This window comes from Cibotium barometz, chromosome 40, assembly GCF_041138505.1.
Source record: "Cibotium barometz isolate CiBa-2024 chromosome 40, ASM4113850v1, whole genome shotgun sequence".
Taxonomy (NCBI): domain Eukaryota; kingdom Viridiplantae; phylum Streptophyta; class Polypodiopsida; order Cyatheales; family Cibotiaceae; genus Cibotium; species Cibotium barometz.
The window spans coordinates 6,582,904-6,604,183 of record NC_141085.1 but is presented as its reverse complement, the minus strand read 5'-3'; the positions used below and the strand labels follow the sequence as shown (position 1 = coordinate 6,604,183).

Here is a 21,280-nt window from a genome sequence, read left to right as displayed (position 1 = left end):
GCCCAACCTCCACATGCTGATAACTGTAAAGCTATCTCATGTGATCATAGAGAAATCAAATGAGTGTATCCTATCACATTAGTGGATTGGTCTTGATAGTAGTCTGGTCTCTCCATGGCTTGGACTCATTAGAATCACAAGAAGAACCATGAAAAAATGAATCGACACTAAAATCTGGGTGTACAGTTGTAAAGCTCTATGAGAGGATGCTCAAATCTCTCCTCGGGATTTGTGTACTTCAAGAAAAATGTGCCCAATGACTTCCATGATCCAATAGTACACAACAGATAAGATCCGTGCAACTTGATGATGGAACTAAGGTTACAATTGGTGATCTCAAAAAAACAAGCAAGATCTCATATTGTAAAGTAATAGCAACTACTAATTGTCACTTTTCACTAGTCACCAACACTTGGCTATGACAAACCTGGGTTGTGATGGAAGTAAACATTGATGGTTGTAGATTGGTATCTAACATGGTCACGGAGAATCTATCCAAGAGTAACTGACATTATCCGTGAATTAGGACAACGATGACCATCATGCTAGAATCGGCCTAAAAAGTGCACATCACTATCCATTGTCACGCTATCAATCCCTCTCGACAACCCTTGGTATCGACCAAGTAGTCTACAATCACAAGGATCCATACAACCCCTGTATCATTCACGTCATTGAATAAGTATCAAAAGATACCACCTATCTTGCATCTTAGAGTCAAAGAGTTTCCTATGAATCTCAGACTCAACTATCTCCCATTGGAAGAAATCATCGCAAATCCACATCTCAAAATCCTCCCAAATAGTGGGTTAGTTTCCCCTAAGAGGCTCCTCATCATTTGAATCTTGGGGACATCTAGAAAAACCTGGAACTCAAAACGAATGTTCCAATCGTTACACTAGGGATCGAGAACCTCCTAGATCCTCTCCTTCGTCTCATGGAGTGATAGAAGTCCCATGGTAGTTGGCGTGCCAACAACCACTCTCTGAAGGAGCATTATTGGTTCTCCTCTCAAAATGTGAGTTCTTACCTCGATATCTGCCCGAATTGTTATATACAAATCAAAGTATGACTTTTCAATTGCTTCTATCTTCTCAATCTCCTTTGTCTTTGTCAAGCTCATGCAGATCTACACTCGATGCTCCCCCTGCGGTTGGCCGAGGTGATCCAAATCATCCACTAAGGACCACGCAACCAAGGTGTCCATGAGGCTACATGACAAAAAATATAATAAAACGATAAAAAACATCGTCCCACAAAGCTAAAGTGCATCCTTCCCGCCTATGGATTCTTCCCACCTTACGATCGAGAAAGTAAGCAACACTGAGAGAAGTCTCAGTTGAGATATAGGCGGGTGGCATTTTTGTTCTTTGCTGCAATTGCATGACTAGTGGCTTGGCAGTTATGTGTTTGCACGCTACCATCATAAGAAGCAACAAGGGTTTGCAAAGCGTAGTATGCTAATCATCTGTAACCATAGCCAAGCACAAACTAGGCATCTTGCGTATGGTTCAACAGTCGGCTCATACCATCCTCTCTCCAACTATGCACATTGCAATGAAGGGGATCTAAGGTTCAACTCATTAGCATGTGCTGCTCGTCATAGAGAGTAGCCATCTAAACATGGGAAGTTTGCCATGAATCAACCATAGAAGCATGAGCTCCAAGAAATGACATCACCATGACAATGAAAGTGTGTGGAATTAATTGTTTGCTCTAGCCGAGTTTGCGTACAATAGTACTTATCATGAGAATATTGGCATGTCGTCTTTTGAGGCATTATATGGCTACATGGTGAATGCACCTATGATGGTTGTCAAGCAAGGAGTGAATCCAAATGTAAAAGAGGAAGGGTAGAGAATGCATAATCTTCTCCAACAATGCAAGGCAAACATGAAGCAAGCTCAAGTGAGAATGAAGCATTATGCTGATGCCCATAGTTGCCTTTGGAGTCTCAAGGAGGAGATTGCATGTTTTTAAGGATCCCCAAGTTCATTATGGTTGAGTTTGCCCTACATCTTCGGAGGTTTGACAGAAACTCAATATGAAGGACTTTGTGTGAATATATGCTCTTGTGTGTGTGTGTGTGTGCTTGTGTGAGAGCATATCTTGATATAGAGTTCTACATCCATTATTGGGCACTGATGACGGTAGTGGGGATGTCGTAGTATCTAGTCCATACTATGCATAATGGAGTTGATAGTTATATAGTCTTGTGGGTTGACTACCATGAGTATATAACATGCACGTTTTTAAAAGGTGAATTTGGGCATGTTCTTGGATTCATCTAAGTATATAATTCAGCCGTATTAGCGGACATGAAGATTTTGCATTGTGAATGTGTGAGAGCATATCTTGATATAGAGTTCTACACCCACTATTGGGCACTGATGACGTCAGTAGGGATGTCGTAGTATCTAGTCCATACTATGCATAATGGAGTTGATAGTTATATAGTCTTGTGGGTTGACTACCATTAGTATATAACATGCACTTTTCTAAAAGGTGAATTTGGGCATGTTCGTGGATTCATCTAGGTATATATATATATATATATTGATTGAATATGTACCTGAGAAATATTGGGCATGAGAAAGAGGGTACTTCGCAGCCGAACTATTGTGGAAGCCCTTGTCAAATGGCATGGATTGCTCAATGAAGAAGCTTCATGGTAACCGGCCTCAATGCTGGAAGGGATATCAAGGGTTGCTGGATGCATTTGGGGAAGAGCAATGATGCTTGAAAGCAATGAGTATACTTGTTGGAATTTTCTGGGACTCGCTGTTGGGATAGCCCTCTTCATGATGGTATTGGATTAGCATGGGTTGAGAGCTTCATATGGGCTATACTATCATGGAGAGCTTGTTGGGGGATGGTTTGAGAGCATTACATGCAGTTTACAGCCATATGAAGATGTTTTGCTTTCACACATTCAAGTTGGATCATGGATTACTCTCCTTATATGTGGGAGTGATTTGTTGACACGGGTTCTATGGAGATAATTTCACTCATATGATGTGTGAAAGGGTTAATCCTATGGTTTCGAGGATGAAACTTTGTGGGTGGGGATGGTTTGTAACATGGTGGATTCAATACCCATGTTGATGAGTTTAAGATGTATGGGCCAAAGGCCATGACATGGGACATGGATAAATGGTGTGGATATAGAGCTAATGGCCAAGGCCACAAGTGGTCGGATTGTGAAGATAGGGACAGTGAAAGTCACTCCAAGATAGAGGTATGATGTGATCATCTTAATTGCATTGCGTCTATATATGAAAGACTGTGTCGATGCAACAGCGAGGAAATGATCAAGATCATAATGCAAGATTCACCGTGAGATATACCTCATACAAAGTAGCGGATTGATACTACTTGGGAGATAATTGCCAGTATCACAGCTTGACAAATTTGAAGGGCTAGATGCACATAGACTATAGTGGGCGTTCAGATATATAACACTCAGTGCATTTTGTACTCTATGGGGAGATATTATTCACACTCTTATGAGCCACATGGGCTCATGTACATGAACCATTCAGATCTACACAAGCAAAGTGCAGTGTTTTCATGAGGGAATGATGTCTTTTTCTCATCGACCCCCAGAGGACTCTCTTGGCACCATTGTGCTCCAGATTGGTTGAGATCATCATACATTTTGGGATTAGGATTTTTGTTCCGGCGTCTAGGCGTGATTTTGTATGGTCTATTCATACCTAAAGAAGTTTCTTTTCTGCAAAAAATTAAAAATAAAAGTTTCATTGTGTGATTCCTCCCATCACATAAGGTTAGCAAAGCATACAATCGTCCTTCCAACCGCTCCAGCAAATTAGAAATAAGAACTATGCCATGTGCATATAGGAGGGGCACAATTGCTTGGGGAAATTATGAGTTGGATGTTATGTACCTGGACACTAATCTACGAATTCAGGAGCTAATCTAGCAGGGTTAGGGGGCCCCGGGATTAGGTATTAGCAGGTTGATAATGGCTAGGGGCAAATTAGCTATTTATGGCATAGTTCACTATATAAGTGAGAGCTTGGGTTATTATGAGACATAGTTGTGCGGATGCACCATTGAAGGTTTGGCTTGGACCAGGAGAGCAAACATTCTCATGCCACGCACATGGCGAGTACTTAGGTTGGTGTGTCAAAGGCCTATGGGCAGACTTTGGTGGTATGGGATGTGGGAGTTAGACCCAGGCCTGTGGGATTGTGTAGGAAGCCCTAGCCTTGACTCGGGGGAGATCGGTGGATGCTGGTGGCAGTTGGGAGGTGGGTTAGCCTGCTGCTACCTCATGATTTGGTAAAGGGCAAATTTTGGGAAGGACTTCACGGTTGGTATCTAATGCAGAGGTTGAAGAGGTATGCAGTCATAGGAAACGGTTGTCTCAGTCCCTAGAAATGTGTTTCTCTATTTCAGGACCCCATCCATTTCCATGCCCGTTTCTCGTTTCCCAAGTGCGAGGAAACAACAGTTTACACCCCTAAAAATTTGTTTCTCCATTTCCATTCCTCGAACGTTTCTGTTCTCGTTTCTCGTTTCTAGTGACTATGGTCTAGGCATCATAGATGTCGGAGTTCCTCGGTATTCCTCTCAAGGATTGCTCTACTGAAGTCGTACAAGGTTTTATTGGCGTCAAGGATTGTATATGAAGCCATGTGTGAGAGGGGATGAAGGAAAAGTAGATCGCTGATTGTTGTGTTAGGCTGTAGTGAGTACCCGTTGAGGCCTGAAGGCAGCTAAAGGTTTGATGGCATGGGGGATGATGGCCAGCCTAAGGGAAGCCAAGGAAGACCACCCTAGGCGGCTGCTGTGTGCAGCAGCCAGGCCAGCTGAGCCTGCACAGCAGCCAGCCCTGGGCAGGTGGCTCATCGTGGGCAGCCATTATTAGCTCACAGCAGGGGGGTGAGCAGGAACAGACATGAGCAAACCAGGGACTGCAGATGGTTGATAGCAGCCTGCAGAAAAAAAAGCATGCGCACATGAAAAAAACAGGCCTGCAGATTTAGAGAAAATAGCAGCATCTTCACTAAGCGATGGCTTTTTCGCTTTTAATAAACGGGAAAGCTATAAGTCAATAATAATAGCACGGGAGTTTTTTTAATTAAAACTGAAAGGCACTTTAGTTTTTTTTTGAGAAAAACTCAAAAGCAATTAAACTCCTTGGTTTTTTTGTATAAAAGGGAGGGTTTGCTTATGATTTCTCCACATTCAAAAGTCCATCTCCTTGGTAAAGAGGGCTGAATGTGCCAGCTTCCAAGAGGAGGATTGGTACTTGAGTTCGTGGACGAATGGGATTTTAGCAATACTTCATCTCGAAACGTGAGTTTTCCTTGAGCAGCAACAAATTATCTTGGATTTGTTATTGCTGATGAAGTACATAATGATCGTGGGATGGACGAGAATGTTCAACCCGACAAGACGACCATCAGGATACCATGTGACGGTCGATGACGTTGTCACTAAGGTTGATTTTGAGGCAAGGATGAACTTGCTAGAGCAACAAATTGCGAACCTAACCAACACCATTGTTGTTATGCAAGCAACTTTGGTGGGTTTGATGACGTAAGGGGGAGCTGGGATAGCTTTACCCTATATGGGGGAGAGGAAACAGAAGACTCAGAAGATAGTTGACTCGTGGCAAGTTTGGACTTTGAGTTCCATCCTTTCTCCAAGGATAAAATGATATAAATGGTATAGGGATTCTTGACAGGAAAAGCCCGTACCTGGTGGAAAGAGTTATGAGTAAAACCCACGACATGGGTGGGTTTTGAGAGGGTTTTCCGAGAACAATCCTTGTAGGCCGAGAATGAGTATGACATTGTGTCCAAGTTTAAAACCTTTGAAATGAAGAATATGCCTTTTAGAGAGACCCATAGTCAATCACAGACTACTGGTTACCCTAGTTTGAAGAAATCAAAGAAAGTGGAGCAGACTCTTCAGTTCATTAAGGAGGGTCAGTGCTTCACTTGTTGTCAGCAAGGGCACGTGAGGTCGAACTGCCCACACTTGAAGAGCAAGTCAAAGTCAAAGGATCGATGTTAAAGCTTAGATTACTTCCGTAGATACTATTGTTTCAGATCAGATTTTTTGCAAGAATTGTAGCTTTAATATGAAAGTTTTCAATCATACAGACCTAATCCGGATGTGTGGGTCAATCGTGGGGAAAATTGTGCACATTCCTTTTAACCTTGGGAGTTCTCACAACTTTGAATGCCAAGCTTGTGGAGGAGGTGGAAGTGGAGACGTAGCCAAGTGATCACAGATATCGTGTCGACATGTTGTCGGGCACAGTTTTGGGATCCATAGGTGTTTCAGTTGCTTATAACTACATATAAGTACTTGGAGCCACTAGATTTCATGATTACGATTTTTGATAGAGTAGATGTTATTATACAAAAGAGTGGTTTCATAATCAGGATGTACGTATAGATTGGAAGGGTCATAAGCTATCTTTCGTCATGGACGATGTCCAATTCTGACTACAAGGCAATTTTGATATCCCATCCACTACACTTGTAAACTTAGTTGAACTTTGTAATATAATAAAGGATTCTAGTTGTGAAGTGTTTCAGTGTGTTCTAGGTACCATGTCATCTGATGCTAATTGTGAGTTTAATTCAGTTAGTCTTAATGTATGGGAGACACAAGCTTTAGAAAACATCAAGGCAAAGTTTGTCCTAGTTTTCCAAGGTGAGTTGCCTCATCATCTTTTGTCCCATCGATCGGTTGATCATAAGATTGATTTAGGACCTTGTGATTTAGTTCCAAGGTCTCAGTGTGTGAGCATTGCACCTTACAGGATGAGCCAGCTGGAAGAGGATGAGATTGCTCACGACAGTTGTCAAAATATCTCAGGATAAGACAAATTCGTAAGAGTAAATCTCCTTGGGAGGCACTAGTACTTCTGAAGCACAAGGAGGGAAGTTGAAGAATGTGTGTCAATTATAAAAAGTTGAATAAAGTTACAATCAAGAATAGATATCCACATCCCAGAGCTGATGATTTGATTGATAGGTTGAAGAGAGCTTCTTGTTTTACGAAGATTGACTTTCAAACTAGTTATCACCATACGGATAGCTAAGAAAGATGTCTTTAAATGAGATTCCGAATGTGGTATGGCCATTACGAGTTTCTCGTGTTACCTCTTGGGCTCACGAAAGCTCTTGTTACTTTCCAGCTAGATGATGAATGTTACTTTCCAGCTAGATGATGAATGATCTCTTTAAAAAGATTATTTAGGGAAATTCGTGGTCGTGTTTCTAGATGATATCTTGATATGCATTCATACTCTGGAGGAGCACGTAGAACATCTCCAGATCCTCTTTAGGATTTTGAGACGATAGAAGTTGTACCAAGTATACAAAATGTGAGTTCTTCAAAAGAGATCTTATATATCTAGGACATCGCATTTCTCGAGATGAGATGGATATAGATCTTCAGCGGAGACAGAAGGTTTTGGATTGGCCGGTTCGTCAGACTATAAGGCAACTTCGAACGTTTTTGGGATTCTCTGTATTTGTTAAGAAGTCGGTGAGAGGTTATTCGCAGTTAACCATACCTTTCATGGACCTTCTTAAGGGAAGAGGACGTAAGTCCAATAGCCCGACCTCTTGGAACGAGAAGCTTGGTGAGGCTTTTCGAGCTCTCAAGCTTAAGGTGAAGGAATTGGCCTTACCGAATCCTAGCAGACTATTTGTGGTTGAGATGGATGCTAGTGATTTCGTGATAGGCGTAGCATTGTTCAAGTTGTTCTTCTTCTCGCCAGCGTGCTTCTTTCTGCAGTCTTTGATAGCGTGACCCTTCTTCTCACAGTAATAGGAGCTCTCTTGAAACTTCTTCTTCTTTGGCTTCTTCTTCTTGTCACCAGAAGTTGTTGCATCTTTGTCTTTAGCATTGGCCGAAAATGTAGCATCGCCGCCATCGTGGGTCTTGAGCCGTATCTCCTCAAGCAACATAGCACGAAATTCTTCAAATGATAGAGGTGGCACTCTAACTTGAGTGTTGTGTTGTAACCAAGCCATCGTACTTTTGTGGAAGAATTCAGATGCCTCTCCGGGCTATTCCTCACTGGTCTTTGTAATCCCCATAATAGCCATTTGATCCCACAGATTTTTAATCCCTATAGAATTCTAGCCAAAGCCATCAGCTGATGACTCCAACCCTTCCTCCCCGACTGGATCCATGGCACATAGACGTGTTTCGGCACATAGACCCTCCATCCACCAAGGTGGCCATAGAGAGAGTCTGGCGTTTGTGGATTTGGGAGGGCCGTCCTCACACGTTTGTGGATTTGGGAGGGCCGTCCTCACACGCGCCTATAGTGGAACGTGGGAGAATGGACAAGGCATGATCCGGATGACATGAAGGAGACTTTTGGTACCCCCTTTTTTGCTTATACTGCATGGCTAGGCTGTAGGATCTAAATGTTGTTACCATTTGGCCACCCAATTGGTCCACCCGTGCTTTCTCATCATGTATGTACATTGGATTGGAGTCCAGGGTAGTTGTATATGCCGGGAATTGATGCCACTCATGTGATACTATGAAATTGGCTTTTCATTGGGACTTGTGCCTTTGTGTACATGCCCAGAAATGCCTGGTGGATTGGTGTTCCATTGGGTCCGGTACCTGGTGTACTTGCCTACAGCACGTCTATTTTGGTATAGTCTCATGAACGGGGATTGTCCATACCAATGCTACACTGCATAGCATCTTTATGTGCTTGCTTGCAATTGAAATTGCATGTTGTTTTCATGCTTGCTTGACCAATGTGTAGTTCGGGGTAAGGGGACGCCCGTCTGTGAACCGTGCGTGTGAAACTGTCTATTGACATGGTTATGTGGCATGTGACACATGGTAAGTATTGGCCCTAAACCTAGCCTTAGGAATTAGCACTAATTTATAAGTGAGTGTGTACACACTTCATTAAGTTTTGGGCGACCAAAACTCACTTATAAATTATGACCAGCCCTGTGTTCGCACACATTGATGTCCGGAGGTGGACAAATCCCAATGTCTCTCGCGCAGACCTTATCCCCTTTGTATAAAGGGAGCAATCAGCCATGTGTCTATTCTAGCTTGCACTAAAAACACCTACGTGACACCTAGAGTGGACAACTCACTATCTCACTCTTCCCTCTCTCTCTAGAAGTAGGCCTCTTTGGCTGTATTTTTTGCACTTTCTCTTGCCGTACTCCATATCCAAGCTTGCTAGGGTGTTTTCCAAGCTTCCAAGAGTGTTTCCAAGTGCTGCACACTCTCGTACACACTCCCAATGACTGAAAGTCAGTAAAACAGCTCTTATTTTTGCTGTAATTTTTGAGCTTTTTGCTGAAAGCCCTAATTTCAGCCTTCTTTTCTCAAGTTGAACCATAGGGGAAGCTTTCCCAGGATTCCCTTCATCCTCTTGAAGACTTTTGTCATTAAGGATTGCGACAAATCGAAGATCTCAACACTCCAAGCGCTTCCATGACGAAGACTTCCGCTGTCATTGACTCTACTTGCAATTAGTAAGCTTTTATGCTTAAAAATGGAAGCAAGTAGCAAGAGGGAGGAACCAGACTCCTAGATCTTATACCTTGTGTATTGTTCTCTTGTCCTGCGTTCTCTCTTGCAGATTGTTTCTACCATTTGTTGGTGGAACAATAGAGAGCAGATGGTAGGGAACATGGGCACTTGAGAGGGTAGTGTGAGTTACAAGTCTACACCGACAACCACATTGCTTGCAATACTGTATTCATATCTATGTACTTGATTCTCCCAAGATCAATATACTTTATTTGAGGGAGAGGCCAGCCGTTCCGGCTCATTGTGCGTCTCTTTTCAATTCAGCAAATTACTTCTTATATTGAGCATGTTGTCCATTAAATCTGGGTGTATTGAAGTGTATTGATTAGCATTGTGTTCAACTAAGTTATAGATGCCAGAGGTTCAGGGCAGGACACCAGCAGCAGCAAGACATTGGCAATCTCAAGGTCTCCCTCCTCAATTTCTTTGAGATTTTTGGAAGAGAATGTGGGATAGTTTTTGGTCGCGAAAGATCACGCCAGAAGTCTACTCGAGGTGTGGTCATCCCCAAGAGTCCCAAGTGCTCGCACTCAAGCTCAAGCTCAAGCTCTCATTAAAAGCTCTCCTCCAACCTTCTCTCCATCACAAATTTCAAGCGCTCAATTTCAAGCTCTCATTGCTCTCAAGCTCTCCTCTCTTGGGCCTTGGCACTTGCAAGGCAACCTCCTTAGTGATGGCTACTCCGGCAAGGGCTCGAAGGTGTCCTCATGTGCCCTATAGATAATCTCAGTGAGAGCTCCGATACTGATGTCTTCTCCATTTAGGTCCTAGGATTTAGATTCTAGCCTTTGCTCTCTTATCCATCTTTTTATACTCAATTTTTTGTGCTTGCGCCTAGTACGCAGCATTGCACCGATCTTACGATATACTCACCCTGAGTACTATGCCTTGAACTTTTGTTTGTAACTTGTTTTTACTGGAATTTTGGCTTGTAACAATCTGTGACCTCTCTATTCTTTCAAATTGATGATCTATAATTTTTTTAAGTGGTTTTTTAAAAAACACCCGTACTTTACCTTGTCATATTCCAAAATTTCATACGGTACGGAAAATTCCCACCCACGATATTATACGGTGCCGTATTGTACGATTGTACGCCAAGTTTCAACAACTATGCATGGCGGCAAACCAAGTTCTTCTCGCCACCATGTGGTATAGCACCTCCTACTAGGCCTTCCCCTAGGCTTGCATTGGTTAAGTTTAGCCGTTTGATCCACAACTTTCTGTGGGTTGCCAACAATGGGAGGATCCAAATGTTGTCACCATTTGGCCATCCAATTGGTCCACCCGTGCTTTCTCATCATGTATATACATTGGATTGGCGTCCATGGTAGTTGTATATGCCGGGGACTGATGCCACTCATGTGATACTGTGAAATTGGCTTTCCGTTGGGACTTGTGCCTTTATGTACATGCCCAGAAATGCCTGGTGGATTGGTGTTCCATTGGGTCCGGTACCTGGTGTACTTGCCTACAGCACGTCTATTTTGGTATAGTCTCATGAACGGTGATTGTCCATACCAATGCTGCATTGCATAGCATAGCATCTTTATGTGCTTGCTTGCAATTGAAATTGCATGTTGTTTTCATGCTTGCTTGACCAATGTGTAGTTCGGGGTAAGGAGATGCCCGTCCGTGAACCGTGCGTGTGAAACTGTCTGCTGACATGGTTATGTGGCATGTGACAAGTGGTAAGTATTGGTCATAAACCTAGCCTTAGGAATTAGCACTAATTTATAAGTGAGTGTGTACACACTTCATTAAGTTTTGGGTGACCAAAACTCACTTATAATTTATGACCAGCCCTGTGTTCGCACACATTGATGTCCGGAGGTGGACAAAACCCAATGCCCACCGCCCAGACCTTATCCCCTTGGTACAAAGGGAGCAATCAGCCATGTGTCTATTCTAGCTTGCACCACAAAACACCTACGTGACACCTAGAGTGGACACCTCACCATCTCACTCTTCCCTCTTTCTCTAGAAGTAGGCCTCTTTGGTTGTATTTTTTGCACTTTCTCTTTCCGTACTCCATATCCAAGCTTGCTAGTGTGTTTTCCAAGCTTCCAAGAGTGTTTCCAAGTGTTGTACACTCTCCGACACACTCCCAATGACTGAAATTCAGCAAAACAACTCCTATTTTTGGTGTTGTGTCTGGGTTTTTTCTTGAAAAGGCTAATTTCAGCCTTCTTTTCTCAAGTTGAACCATAGGGGAAGCTTTCCCAGGGTTCCCTTCATCCTCTTGAAGACTTTTGTCGCGAAGGATTGCGACAAATCGAAACTCTCAACACTCCAAGCACTTCCATCGCGAAGACTTCCGCTGTCATCGACTCTACTTGTAATTGGTAAGCTTTTATGCTTAAAAATGAAAGCAAGTAGCAAGAGGGAGGAACCCAACTTCAAGATCTCATACCTTGTGTAGTGTTCTCTTGTCCACGTGCTCTCTTGCATATTGTTGCTACCATGTGTTGGTGGAACAATAGAGAGTAGATGGTAGGGAACATGGGCACTTGAGGGGATAGGTTGAGTTACAAGTCTACACCGACAACCACATTCTTTGCAATATTGTATTCATATGCATTGGTATGGAAATCTGGTCAGAAATACCCATGACACTATGTACTTGATTCTCCCAAGGTCGATATACTTTGTTTGAGGGAGGGGCCGGCCGTTCCGGCTCATTGTGCGTCTCTTGTCAATTCAGTAAATTATTTCTTGTATTGAGGATGTTGTCCATTAAATCTTGGTGTATTTAAGTGTATTGACTAGCATTGTGTTCAACCAAGTTACAAATGCGAGAGGTTGAGGGCACGGCACCAGCAGCAGCAGGAGATTGGCAATCTCAAGGCCTTGCTCCTTAGTTTCTCTGAGATTTTTGGAAGAGAATGTGGGATAGTTTTCGGTCGCGAAAGATCACGCCAACGGTTGACTCGAGGTGTGGTCATCCCCAAGAGTCCGAGCGTCGTCGTCCGTGGGATTGCCCAAAGGCTCAACAAGTTTGGTTATGGATTCTCCACATCTTCACTATGGACCAGCTCCCTCCTGCACTGTTACACCTATCCGGTGAGTTCATCTGAATCTGAGGTTCTGTGTGATTGTCTCCAAGTTCCTCCATGAATGAAAGAAAAAATGGTGATGGGTGGCTGTGAAGTGTCAGGGGAGATGAGTTATGGCTGTCTACATAGGTGGTCTCTGTTGGTGCAGCTCCAAAAGAGAGAGAGAGAGAGAGAGAGAGAGAGAGAGGAATATTAACGTCTACAAAAGAAGGGTCTATGAAACCATGAGTAATACCATGGGTATACTGAGCCTTGAAAAAAGTAACTGAAAGAAAAAGAAAAGCAACTATTACTAGTGTATATACATGTGGTATTAGCATATGAACTTTTGTATGAGGTAAACTAGCCATCATCAATTAATGGTAATGCCCGGCGCAGCCAAGGAGAAAAGAAAGAAAGTCAGAAAGATTTTATTTATGTCCACTAAAGGCCGGAAGGGTCTATGAGACCAAAAGGATGTTACATATGGTCCATGTTTAGAGTGGATGCCAAAACACAAAAAGAAAAAGATAGGGCCTATGTGACCAAAAGGATGGTACATATGGTCCATGTTTGGAGTGGATGCCAAAACACAAAAAGAAAAAGATAGGGCCTATGTACTATGTAGGTCTCTGTGTGTACAATTTAATAATAGACATAAAGAACTCAAATGTCCATGGTGGAGTAGAGTGACAAGATGGCCATGTCCCCTGGCGGTGCCTCCTCAAGGTATGATAGGATGTTTGGAATCTAGAGCTGTCGGGTGGAAGGTCAAAATCTCTGAGAGTGAGGGCACCCAGCTCTCTGGAGGGAGGCTGCCTGATCTCTGATGACTCCACGGGTACGAGTAACCAAGATCTCCTGGGATTGATCACGGGGACAAAATCTGTTGAGTGTGTCCCATATGCTTTGTGTGGTCAGAGCATGGGTAAGTACTGCTTGTGAGAGAGAGAGATTAACGTCTACAAAAGACCCGAAGGGCCTATACAAAGAAACCATGGGTACACAGTGTCCATGGAAAAACTAAAAAAAGAACATGAGAACTGAAAATTGAAACATGACTATGTAAACCTCTTTATGGCAGATGTGGTTATGGTGAGGGCATGTCATGTCATTAGAGAATCTCATGGATTTGTCTTTGTGTAGTGGAGATCCTGAGTGCTTTGGGTCGAGAGTGCTTGGCACGTCAGATGCAGCAGGTCAGCTCACTCGCGACTCCTATGGGATGGAATATTGCCCCTCCCGTGTATGGCTGGTATGAGCTGATGCCAATGCGGCGGTGCCAGCTTGTTGGGTTGCTGATGTGGATGCTTGTGCCATGAAGAAATCAGTGTGTGTGTGTGTGTGTGTGTGAGAGAGAGAGAGAGAGAGAGAGAGAGAGAGAGAGATGAATGTCCACCAAAGATCCCAAGGGTCTATGAGACCAAAATTGATACAACGGTACCATGGATGTACCGATCCATGGAATCTACATGTAATCAGCAGATGATCCTGGGGGGGGACAGGAGAGAGAGAGAGAGAGAGAGAGAGAGAGAGAGAGAGAGAGAGAGAGAGAATTATTTTGTAGCCCATAACTTCTGGGGTGAAATCTGATGTGTGAGTCTTTATTTTGCAGACTCAAGGACAGTCATGAGCTTGCTTGGTAAGTTGTATTGTGTCTCCATAGTGATGCTGCAGATGCCATAAAAAGGATGTTTGCCTGCACGTTGTTCAAAGTTGTTACTCATCATTTGTTTACATATAAGAGATTAGCATAGCAGTAAAGGGATGCATTGCAATTTGAACTTTTTAACCATTTATTTTGCTTCCTTTTTGCTTTTATGCTTTTTTTCCTAGTGGATTCACTTTTTGTTATCTGTGCATGCAAATGGGAAGTGGCTAGTGTGATTCGAGGTTTGCTGTTTTGCATGCTTTGATAGTTTTTTTTTTAATCTCCTTGGGAAATTTTACAATGGTATTATTAAAGCAAGTTAAGATGTTAATAAAATGCCTAAAGATGGATGGGAGAGGTAAGAAACTTGATGTAAGGATGGTAACAAATGACATTTTATGGAGCTAAACAAACAGTGCTGAGGTTATACGATTATTGTTAGTACTTCTAAGTTGTCAATGACCATCTAAGGGGCCAAGGTAGGACAACAAGATGGACGAGCTCAACTTCAGATGTACGCTCAGTTTTGGTCTCATAGGCCATTATGGCCTCTTAGAGACGTTAATATATCATTTCATCTCTCTCTCTCTCTCTCTCTCTCTCTCTCTCTCTCTCTCTCTCTCTCTGTCTCTGTCTCTGTCTCTGTCTCTCTCTCTCTTTCTCTCTCTCTCTGCCCATTGTATATACAAGGTATGTGGGCCCTGTTTGCTTTTGGCAGATGTTCTCTTCTGTTTTTTTGTGTATTTGACATCCAGTGTACTCATGGCCCCTTGTTCTGTCAAGGCATTGTTTTAATGGGAAATTGATGATAATTGTTTGATTGATTGATTCATTATTTTGTAGGGAAGGGCATCTTTCTTGAGCTAATCCAGGTATAGAATCATTTTGGCAGGACCAGCAGATATTGTTGATGAAATTACTGGCAGCCTGAAGCTTTTGTGAAGATGATGCTTGTGTTCTTGTAATTTTCAGGTGAAGTTATTGTACATTTCAGAACAGGAGACTAGGACTTCTGTGGATCCCATGATGAGATTGGATGATCTAAATAACTCTTGGTTAGTCTGCCTGATATATGAGCTTTTTGCAGAGCTGAGAAAACCAGGGAGCTTTCTGATATTGCTGAGATAAACCAGAGATCCGTTGCTTTTTGGCGGACAAGTGTCTCCTTGATTCTATAGCATCTTTTCTTACAATGTGGCAAGTTGTGTGTTTTGAACTGAAGCATTTGTCTGGCTGGGCTGGGCTGGGCTGGGCTGGAGGTCATCCCTAAAGGGGCTTGGTCTCTACAGAATTTACATGATCTTATTTTAAATAGATCATATGGAGTACAAGCACAATTTTGTTTCAGTAGAATGGGTAAGTTGATATGCCATATCCTATAAAGTTCGGAGTTTTAAAATAGTGATGCCAACTTTTTTGGTTCACTTCAAAAATATAAAAACGAACAAGCAAATGCATATCTCCACTTCTAACAGTTTTAGGAATCAAAATCTTGCTTTACTTGAAAACACCATGGGCCCGCATTTCACATATGGCTTGGAAACTTGTGACATGTTTTTGGTCACTTTCTAGTAGAAGAGGCAGTGCGCTATAATAGCATGAGCTCATCATGCCTTTTAAACACGCCACAATGGTGGACGTAAGGCTTTTCTCTGCTGTTGAGCAACTGAGCTAACTCCTTCACTCACGAAAGGAATATTGGGAAATCTTGTCTTGAAAGGTAAAAAGCGTAAGTCTTCTGCTTCCATCTGCAGCAAAACAGCATTGACCCGAACCTCCATATATATAAGACGGGGGAAAGACGTCTACATATACTAGGCTCTCTGCAAGCAGGTCATTTGCCTGTCCCACCATTCGAATCCCTTCCCTTAAAAGGCCATGGTACCTGAAGAACAAACTGTCAGGGGTTAATATGGTAGCTACACCGCAACTGCTACTAAAGACTTCCCTCAATGCATGCATCTTATATATGAGAACACACACGGTCTGCTGTTGTAGTGCGCGGCCGCCGTCGAGGACCTGGGCGGCTGGTGGGGGGGGGGGGGGGGGGGGGGGGGGGGGGGGGTTCCGTTGATTGGCACCTCGAGTGCGCGCCTCCTTCCTCCGAAGCTTCACAGTTGTATACCTAATAAAAATTATTGTATGGTTACACCACCAAAATATTCCACGAAATTTATGTTGCGTCGAGCATCCAGTTGGAATGCATTATTACATTAGCGTGTTGAAAGTTGTGGTAATTAATGGGTGTTTTGAAGGGGAGCGCATGAGCCTTATTGCTTGTGTACATGTTCTATACGGTCAAAACATGAAAGGTTATTTTATGGATTTAGCAATGTATTTTTTTATTTTTATTTTGCCTATGTTTCAATTATAGACTTGATCATCAAGTGTTCCAAATAGTGTGATTAAGTTTAAACTTGATTCACGCTTGTATGTCTACTCATGTTTAACTCAATACATGAGGATAACAATGGATATTTGTTAATGAATGGATTCCACTTTACAAAAACAAAAAAATAAGAAGAAAAAGGTCTATACAAATGGATAAAAATTACATTATCACCATCAAGTCTAACTAGTCTTTTTCACTATCTACTCCATCACTCCTCTACATTGTCAGTTACATTACTAGATGATGTGGTTGAAGAATATTCCATTGTTATCTTTGACAAGATTGTCTTGATCAAGGTGAATACTAGAATTTGATGAGCGATGTGTGTGTAGCATGGTTCACACTTTGATTGTAAGAATGAAAACATAAACAAGTATATATACCTCATGAAGTGTTAGGGTGCTTATGCTAGGAATATTTCCTTTTGCCTCTTCTGTGAGTGAGACCCCTTGTTTTTAAGTTGTGTTTTTCTAGAAAGTGTAGGGTATTGTGTTTGTTCTTTTTCCTTTTGTACCTTGCTTGAGTGAGACTCCTCATTTTTAAGTTCTGTTCACATTGTGATGATTTGTTCTTTACCAATGAATTATGATGATCAATTATATTATATTTCCATTTTCTTCTTTTATTATCCTTATCATTGTGCTAATCCAAAAGGGATGTCCAAGGTCCCCAATCTCTACCAAGGTAGCAATAATAGTACCTTCTCTTGGATTGGTGTGAATGATATCTTTTGGAATGATTGTTGTGACATGTCACTCATAATTAGCCACAAAAAAGGGTCTAGAAGATTTCAATCATTTACATGCATTCTGTTAACCATTTTCTTATTTGTCATTGAAGAACTTGGCCCACCATCTCACATCGTATTGCCTTGTATATTACTTGGCTTTGTCTACTAATCTCTTTCATCTTTTAGTGAACCTTTCGTAATCTGTACCCTCTTGAAGAAGCCTCATCTTGGCCACTTTCATATTGAGTTAAAGTATAAATCTAAAAAATTGTTACATCATGATAAATTACACCACCATGTTGAAAAGTCAAGTCATTTAGTTACTTTAAGCATTTCACTCTTTCTCATCATGTCCCATATATAAACAAATTGTAAGTCATGTTTCTTTAAGGTGCATTACTAAGGGCCTTGATATGCAAGACATCTCAATGAGCAATGCCATCACAATAGCATGCAAGGAAGCAAGAAGAGTGAAGGAGAAGAGCTCACAAGAAAACTATTGCAAGGAAATGATTTTGTATTGCTTATTGTTAATGATGACTTCTATACAAGTGACTAGTTTTCACACTAGGTTGGCCAAACTTAAACATGGTTTGGCCTCTATTACTACTCTTAAGTAACTATGTGCACTAAGTCTATAGACTTTCTCTATTTGATATGAAGTGCATGGTAAGGCCACTTTATATGTGCAAGTGCCATCTTACAAAAGATAAGTATCCGTTTATAGGAGTAAGATAGCAATAGGTCAAGTGGGCAAAGCCATGTTTAAACCACTGGAGTGATAACATACCCCTCTTCCTAATAGTGACACGTCCCCTCTTCCTAATAGCGACACGTCCTTGAGTCACCTATGTCGATGGTGAAGTTGCTACTATAGTGATAACATACCCCTCTTCCTAATAGCGACACGTCCTTGAGTCACCTATGTCGATGGTGAAGTTGCTACTATAGAGAAGTGGATGCTGTGGATGATCCACAGCATGGAGATGGTTATGGCGGCAGTCGAGGTTAAGTAGTTAGTTCGGGATCGATCTCCGCAGCCAAATGATAGGACAAGGCGATGGGCAACTTGGGGTAGCTACAATGGTAGGCAACTTGTCGAGGCAGCATGGAAGGTGATAGGTGATATAGAGGTTCTTCATGCCAGGCCTCTGTTAGTTGTGGAAGTGGTGTTGACTCTTCAACATGAGGTAGTTGGTAGAAGTAGTCCACACCCAATGTTTGGCAAAATGAGTACGAGGATCCCATGGAATCATAAGCATGAGTAGATGGAGGTCCGAAACGTCTTGGCACAACAGAGTATTATGCCTAAATCCCATAGCATGATGTTGAGAGATTTAGACTTTGCTTGACAAATACATCAACTAGGACGAGGTTTTGTTGGTGTTAAATTGGAGTCCAAGCATAGGATATAGGCATAGAAGCTCGTTGGAGGTATCTACAAGGTCAATGGTTCTCTAGGCAATGGGTTGTACCATGGGCAAAGCTTGCACTCGCCATGGTTCCTCCATCCAAAGATATACCTGAACGGTTAGCGTTGACGAGGTTAGTTGAAGGTGCATGTGTTTGAGAGTGCCATGAGATGTGAGAAGTGAAGAACATTGTGAAGCCCATCGTGAAATATGCAAGTGATGTGTGTGGGCTATAGGTGGAAGATGTGTCTATGTGGGTGCACGTCATCAAACAAAAACTTCTCCAACACAACTATTTTTTCGACTCTTTATGTTGCTTCCTTCGACATTTACTTGATATCCCTTTTCTTGGTGGTGGATTTGCGTAGGGTTGTACTCATAGTTGCAAGAAACTTGGAGATCTTTGTGGCTCAAGGGATTCGGTGGTTTCTGAGAACTTAGGAAAGAGGTGGGGTGGTCGAAGATGAGGCCATGGAAGGTTCCTATTGATTTGGGGAAGGTCCAGGCGATGGGTTGTACCATGGACTAGGCTTACACCCTGGCTATGGTTCCCCCACCTGAACGATTGTCCGTGTGATGAGGCTCAATGCAGATTCATGAAAGAATAGTGCCTATGTGCCTAATACATCGAGCGCCCATAGATCCCAGGTGGCATGCATGGCATTGGGAAAAAGGTGGACTCGTGTAGAAGCTTCTTTTGGTGAAAACTCCAACACATTGCTTTCTCTAACATTTTTTAAATTGCTTTCTTGGACTCTTACACATGATTTGAGATAGGAAATTGATGATTGATGTGTATTGAGGCTGGCCGATACGACGGGTCTAATTGAGGTTGGGGTTTCCATGAGGATGAAAAAATTGAGGACACCTTGTCTAGTAGGGACATTTGTAAGTCGCGAATGATGGGAGGCTTATCAATCATGGCCAAATGGATTTGGTGCCTTTTAAGCCCAGTTTTGAAGTGTTGGTGTCTATATGGTCTGCTTGTTGGAACCATGGTGATGTTGGCCAGGACAAAAATGAAGCATTATAGGAGGATGTCCACAGCTTGGGGGTTAATTTTTTAGTGTCGAACACTGCCAACCTTGGCATGCAGCATTGCTTTGACTTTTTGGGCATCTCAACTATGATTAATTAGCACAGATGGAGATAGTTGTTGTGCCTTGGAGGGAGATGTAGAGCATGCTTGATGGAATCACCATTGAGTGTGAAGACCATCGTTTGGGTTCATGGATTGGGATGGCATCATAGATCGCAGTTGGGATGCCTATTTGAGTGCGTAAGATAGAGGATTCTCTAGTCGCATCTTCACAAATGCCCACCGCGTCTCGCACAAATGGAAGGCAAGTAGCCCTTATGATTATGTGGATATCGAAATGGTGAGTCATGGAAGAAAATAATGACAAAGTGTTGGTGTTTTAAAAAAATATGGTTCATCATTTTAGTAAATGTTGTAGGTGCATTAGTAAGACCAAAATGCATGATAAGAAATTTGTAGTGTCCAAATAGAGTGCAAAAATCAGTCTTATATATGTTAGATGTATGCATGCAAACTTGGTGATATCCAGATTCCAAATCTATCTTACTAAATACAGATGCACAACAAAGTTTATCCAGTAAGTCATCACAACACGAGGAATAGGATATCTATTTTAAAACAAATCTTATTCAAAGCTTAAATGCCTTGTGTTGAGACTATGTGGTCCAAGCACTCAATTTTATCTTGAAAGAAATTACTCTTCTCTCAAGGTTGAGATAGTGTTGGATTTCTAAAGAGAATCCTAGCTCCAGATGTTTCTTGAAAGAAATTACTCTTCTCAAGGTTGAGATAAAGTTGGATTTCTAAGGAGAATACTAGCTCCAAATGTTTCTTTATGATCTTCAATATTTTTGTTGAAGACTAGTATATCATCAAAGAATACGATTACAAAATCTTGATGTTTGAGGAATATGCAGTTTCATCATATATGACTAAAAGTCATAGGAGCATTGGTAAGTCCAAAGGGCATTAGCAAAAACTCATAATGACTAGATTGAGTCCTAAACAATGAGTCTTGAATAAATTCTTATACATATCCTCCTCAACCATTCTTACTTGATGATACCGAACTTAAGTTCAGCCCTACTAAATACCCTAGCCCTCTTAATTGATCCAATAAATGATCAACTATGGGGATGGGGTACCTATTCTTTACTGTAATCGTGTTTAGGGCTCTAAATTATATACACATATGGTCCGTGACTCTCATTTTCTTGACCAAAAGTATGGGAGCATGAGCTACTAGCTCTAATCAAACCTCTCTCTAAAAATTTCTTCTATCTATGCTATATTTCTTTTTGCTCTAGCATATTGACTCTATATGGTGATGTCACACACTTGCCTTCTTCCCTTAGCCTCTCTTTCTTATCTCCCCCTAATAACCATTGTAAAAGTGGTTTACGGATCAAGATTCCAGCCTTTGGCTCATGATGCTTAAGCTTTTGGTC

General features: G+C 42.0%; 1 protein-coding gene across 4 annotated transcripts in view; it reads left to right on the top strand.

The window, feature by feature from the left end:
• Positions 1–15,712, top strand: part of LOC147615143 (Peptidyl-tRNA hydrolase II (PTH2) family protein) — a 42,865-nt gene extending 27,153 nt beyond the window's left edge. The window contains exons 6-8 of one of the 4 annotated variants that reach the window (XM_086779136.1): positions 14,224–14,250; positions 15,103–15,131; positions 15,232–15,712. In XM_086779136.1, the coding sequence (XP_086635262.1) occupies positions 14,224–14,250; positions 15,103–15,131; positions 15,232–15,387 (212 nt within the window). In that variant the 3' untranslated portion in view covers positions 15,388–15,712. The other 3 variants (XM_086779139.1, XM_086779137.1, XM_086779138.1) reach the window with 3 other exon arrangements.
• The last annotated feature ends 5,568 nt before the right edge of the window (positions 15,713–21,280 follow it).